Source organism: Pipistrellus hanaki, assembly GCF_964339955.1.
Source record: "Pipistrellus hanaki genome assembly, chromosome: 9".
NCBI lineage: Eukaryota > Metazoa > Chordata > Mammalia > Chiroptera > Vespertilionidae > Pipistrellus > Pipistrellus hanaki.
Genome location: NC_140511.1, coordinates 50759290 through 50764881, shown reverse-complemented (window position 1 = coordinate 50764881; position 5592 = coordinate 50759290). Strand labels below are relative to the sequence as shown.

The following is a 5592-nucleotide window of genomic DNA, read 5'->3' as shown; positions in this document are numbered from 1 at the left end:
CTGGGAGGTAGTGGGATGCGGACTCTCAAAGAGAGACACCCCAACGGCGTCAGGTCAGGTGAGCAGGCCCCTTTTGGCAACAAGCAGACAGAGAATCTCTCCAAGGAGGAAACTTCTCTATAAAGCAAGACCTCTTAACTTATCTTCGCGTGTAGTGTTGAAACTGGAGCCAGCCGCTCCTGGGCTAGGTTGATACCAGGCTTCTGCACCAGGCTGGCACCACACACACCCCATTGTTAGCACCTCCTCGGGACAGATTAGATCCCACATTCCTCAGAAGCACTGCACTCCAGAGGGAACACTGCCAGCAGGCTCCTTCCACAGGGCAGCAGCTAGCTGCCACTGATAAGTTTTCATTGAAATAACTGGAACAGTTACACCAGGTCCCACCAGGGCTCTGTCTCCAGCTATGGAGCGAGGGAGCGAGCCAGACAGATGTTGCACTTGCATCTCCTGGCGCGTGCAAAGGCGTGAGCCAGACAAGAGTAATTCAAGTCGTTAGCTCACTTTTATATGCGTTTATGTTCACCCAAGATGTACTATTAGCTTGATTGTATTTTATCTTTCTCAGGCCTGATCTAGTAAACCCTGGCATTCACACTATCTCAAATTCAGTTTGGAAAAGTAACTGTTCCCTTACCAAAAATACTGAAGTCAGACTTGGGTTTGGGTGAAATCTTTTAAGGTCATGGTTAGTTTTGATCACAGAGCTCAGTTCAAAAGCTGAGCACTGACAAAGAGCTTTGCTTTCAAGTCTTAGTTTCAGTGGGAATGCTCATTTAACAGCAAGTTTCGTCTATGTCCTTAACTTGAATTCTGGAACTTCCCTTTTATTTTTTTTTCTGAAATGACAGTGATTAAGTTAATGAAATGGCAATATGAATGAAAGGAAAACACACAAATCTTTGCAGGATCAAATCCCAAAGACCCAGAGTAAATTTTAACCAAAAATTATGCCTGCCAGGAATCTGTATCTCAGAAGAGAGAGGTTTGGTTTTTGTAATAATAAAAAGTTATTTTGGAAAAGGGATCCCATTTTAACAAATACTGTATTTACTAGGAGGAAATATGGGGTTAGACGTCGGTACAATTTAGTCTTTGAAAGAAAATAACAGGCAAACAGCTTAGCAGATGGATAATTCCCAGATCTGCAGAAATGTAAACAGCCAGGATTTTAGTGCCTATGGGTTTTATAAAAGATGCTGCTGAGACCAACACCAGTGTGTCCTCTTTGGCTAGTTTTAACACGTTCACAGTCACAATTAACATTCAAGGAATTTCCTTTTCATCCAAGTGTTTCTTTTAAAAGCACTTTATGCTACAACCTAAAACTCTAGCTGCCATCAGTCCTTCCCATACAGAAGAATGTCCACAACACCCCTTTTTCTGTTTCTGCAAATGGGCTAGGACCACGTCAGTTTCCCTGGCGTGTTTGTTTTCCAGCAGGAGGGGTTCTCACCTCCTCCCTCCCTCTTTCCCTCCCTCCCTCCTTCCCTTCCCTGAAAGAGCTTGGACTGGAGACACTGGTCCTGCCCCCTCCTCCACACTCACCCCCAGCCTCAGGAGGCCGCTACCAGGCAGGCCTCCGGGAGTCCTTCCCGGCCCATTCAGAGACCTGCTCCCCCTCAGGAGCCCGCGGGCCCAACCCCAGCTTGGTTTCACCTCCTGGGCTGGCCAGACCAGGGCTTGCTACAGGAAAGGGGAAAGCATACGTGTCCCTCCTGACCCTGCTCTTCCTATACAAGGGATTCGCACACGGGCACCGAGTCCGAGTCCTGGCTGTGCATGGAGCTCAGCCCCGTGTCCGAGTCCTCGTCGTTACCAGGGCAGCTTTTGGCCAGTCCGCGGGCCTGGTCCACCCACACCTCAGCGCCGGGCGGAGGCCGGGATTCCCGCGAGGGTCCGCCTGGGCCCGTGGTCCCATCAGGCGCTATCGTCAGCTCCAACGTGTGCAAAGTCTGCAGGAGGCCCTGCAGCTCGCGCTCCTTGCTGTCCCACTGCTGCTGGCTGTAATCCAAGTCCGACTTGAGGGCCTCCAGGTCCGTGTTGAGCCGGAGCCCTATGTAGAGGCTGGTGCTGAGCTGCGTCCGGACTCGCTCCTGCTCCAGCAGCAGCTCGCCATCCTGGCTGCTGCCATCGGGCGGCTCCGGGCACTCCTCCCCCCGCGCCGCGAGCTCCTCCTGGCGCCGGCGCATCCACCTCTGGTTCAGCTCCTCCTGAATCTCGGCCGAGAGGCGCTCCAGCAACTCCTCCTGCTGGACCCGCTGCTCCTGCAGCTTCCAGAGGTCCTCGCAGCGCTGGGCCAGCTCCTCCAGCGCCCCTGCCTGCCCCGGGCCATCCAGGGGGGGCGCCGCCGCCGCCGCCGCCGCCGCCACCGCCTCGGGCTCCTGCTCCTCCTCTCTCGGGCCGGGCCCGTCGAGCTCGATGCCCGCGTCCAGCAGGTACGTGTCCTGCACGTAGTTGACCCCGTGCCGCCGCATGCGGTCCATGTGCACCTTGGCCTCATAGCGGTCGATCTCGCGGTCCAGCTCCCGTAGTCGCTGCACCTGCTGGCGGATGGTGTGGTCCTGGGACAGCACCAGGTGCACCAGCGTCTCCATCCGCTCCACCGACACGCTGTCGGCGGCCCGCGGCGACGACGACGACGAGCAGCAGGACGAGGCGGTGGACGAGGAGGTGGACGAGCAGGGCGACGCCGGCGGCGGCTGCTGCTGGCGGCGGCGGTTGAGCTTGGCCAGCTTGCGGAAAGCCTTGCGCACCACCCGCCGCTGCTTCTCCTGGGTCAGCGCCGGGCCGGGCCGCGCCGCCGGGGCGCCCCGGGCCGGGCCGGGCCGCTCGCGGCTGAGCACCACGCGCGCCTCGGCGCTGCGCGGGCCCGCGTTGGGCAGCGACGCCTCGCTGCGCACCAGGACGAAGCGCACGTTCTCCTGCTCGTCGCCCCAGGCAGCCCAGAGGCGCAGGATGCGTGTCTTGTTGGGCAGGATGCGCTCAAAGCCGCGCCATTTCTCCACGATGCAGTAGCACTGCGGGGGACCGCACAGCAAGCCCGGCGGCGGCAGCATGTCTTCATCATCGTCCTCGTCCTCCTCCTCCGGGGGCTCCGGCTGCTCCCCAGGGCCCGGCGGGTCCCTGGCCGCCCCCCGCCGCCTCCCCCGCCGCTGCTTCCGCCGCCGCCGCCAGCCGTCCTCCAGCAGCACTCGCACCACGTCCGAGCAAGTGGTGCGACGGGAGAGCCCGGACACCAACTTCTCCTCCTGGCAGATCCACACCGAGATCTTTTTCTCCGCAGGATCCATGGCACACAATCTGGAGGCAGGGGAGCGGACAGCCCGGCAGCTCTGGGATAGGACAGGAGCCCGGGACCCTCGCCCCCGTCAGCACGGACCCTTCTCAGCTGTGCACCGGGGCGTGGGCTGGAGAGGCTGCAGCTGGGAGCGGCCGGCCGGACGGCGCGTGCTCCCGGGGCAATGCGCCCGCTCGGGATCCCACCGCTCTGGCTCTGCCCGGGGTTGCTGGGGCCTCCCTCCAGGTTTTGCTCCTCCCCGTATGGCTCCTCCCCCTCCCGCCCTCAGTGCCCAGGAGAGCCGCGATCCTGGGAGGCGAAGCGCCCAGACCCGCCCCTCTAAGGCGCGCAGTGCGGCTGGAGTTAGGAGGTTTGGTCCCCCCTCTGCAAACACGCCCCTCATCTGCGCGTGGGCTCGAGAGGGGGTCCTCTGCGCTGCAGAGCCTGGAGTCCGTGCCCAGGCGGGATCAGCTTTGTGTCTTCCCATGGCCTGCCCGCTCCTCTCCTACGGTCTAAGGCTCGCTAGCCTGACAAATGTTGACATGACTTGCCCACCCTCTCAGACACGGTTTCTGGCCCCTCGTGGCAGCGCCATCTCAGACAGGGAAACCAAGGCAGTCAGTGTCTCTAGCAGAGACTCTGTAACTACACTGGCTGACTTCAAGCCGAGAACTCAAAATGCTGCCTTAAGTACTTACTTATTTAAAGAGAACAAGATGGACAGTGTAATTCATGGGAAGGAAAGGGAAATGGTCTGAGAAATGCCTCATTGGGCAATTTCGTGGTTGTAGGAACGTCACCGGGTGCACTTACACCATCCTAGATTGCATAACTTTCTACACACCTAGGCTGTGTAGCCTATTGCTCCTAGGCTACAAACTTGTACAGCTTGTTACTGTACTAAATGTCTGTAGATAATTGTAACAGTGGTGTTTGTGTATCTAAACACAGAAAGGTACAGTAAAAAATAAGGTATAAAAGGCTTTTTAAGTGATACACCTGTATAGGGCACTTACCATGAACGGAGTATGCAGGACTAAGTTGCTCTGGGTGGGTCAGTGAAAGGTGAGTAAATATGAAGGCCTAGGACATAGTGTCGTCAGGCAAACCGTTGGCAAACTGGTAAACGTATCCTCCGAGAGAAACTGAAAATGCTCTCCCAAAAGCGACTAGGAAGGCCCGCTTATATAGAGAAAGTGCCCGACCTGGCTCCTGATTGGTCCATTTTTATGCAAACGAGTAATCCAAATTTGCTTAGTTTGACTGGTCCAATTAGCACTGCCCTGATTGGTCAGAAACACCTGTTCTGATTGGTCATTGTGGAGTTGCTCTGATTGGTCAGTGAAGATGCAAATGAGGCTATAGCTGTGTAGTTCTGATTGGACAGGGCAGGTCTCAGCCCATTGGTTGAAAGATGATTCCAGGAACACCTTTATAAGGGTTAGCTTGCAGGACAGGAACACAATGCAGAAGACCTGCAGGTCAGTCTGCAGCTTTCCTCAGAAATGAAGCATGAGTTGGAGGCCCTGGTCAGCAATGGCTGCTGAACTCTGATTCTGAATTTCAGCCCAATTAACCACTCGGAGTCCTTCTTGGCAGTCATGTTCCTTCTCAATGTCAACACTGTACACTACTGTAGATTTTAGAAACTCTGTACACTTAGGCTACATTAAATTTATAAAACAACACGAGAGTACATCAAGCATAAGAGAAAATGATACAATCAAGAGACTTGGTAAACATGCAGTGTATGATGCTGCTATAAGTGTAACTCGGCAAACTGTTTACAGAAGACTTTTTAAAATAAGTAGAATGAGTAAACTACAAAGTAATGATTAAGAGCATAGCATGGTAAATATGTAAACCTGCCACACAGTTGTTTATTATCATTATCAAGTATTATGTACTTCACATCATTGTATGTGCTATATTTTTTACTTAAAAAAAAATCCTCACCCGAGGATATATCCCCATTATTTTTATTTTATTTATTTATTTTTAAGTATATTTTATTGATTTTTTTACAGAGAGGAAGAGAGAGGAAATAGAGAGTTAGAAACAACGATGAGAGAGAATCATCGATCAGCTGCCTCTTGCACACCCCCTACTGGGGATGTGCCTGCAACCAAGGTACATGCCCTTGACCGGAATCGAACCTGGGACCTTTAAGTCCTCAGGTCGATGCTCTATCCACTGAGCCAAACCAGTTTCGGCTCTCCCCATTATTTTTAGAGAGATTGGGAAGGGAGAGGGGAGAGAGAAACAACATCTCCTGGTTGCCTCCAGCACAGGATCGAGCCTGAAACTGA

At 54.4% G+C, this 5592-nt stretch overlaps 1 protein-coding gene across 1 annotated transcript; it reads right to left on the bottom strand.

Annotated features, from left to right (window-relative positions):
• Positions 1–1665: 1665 nt before the first annotated feature.
• On the bottom strand, positions 1666–3488 carry RASSF10 (Ras association domain family member 10). Its single transcript, XM_084893565.1, has one exon. The coding sequence runs from the start codon at positions 3294–3296 to the stop codon at positions 1737–1739; it is 1560 nt and encodes a 519-aa protein (XP_084749691.1). The 5' UTR covers positions 3297–3488; the 3' UTR covers positions 1666–1736.
• Positions 3489–5592: the final 2104 nt, after the last annotated feature.

Coding starts and splice junctions, on each gene's coding strand:
- RASSF10 (XM_084893565.1), bottom strand. CDS start 3,296: ATGGATCCTGCGGAGAAAAAGATCTCGGTGTGGATCTGCCAGGAGGAG.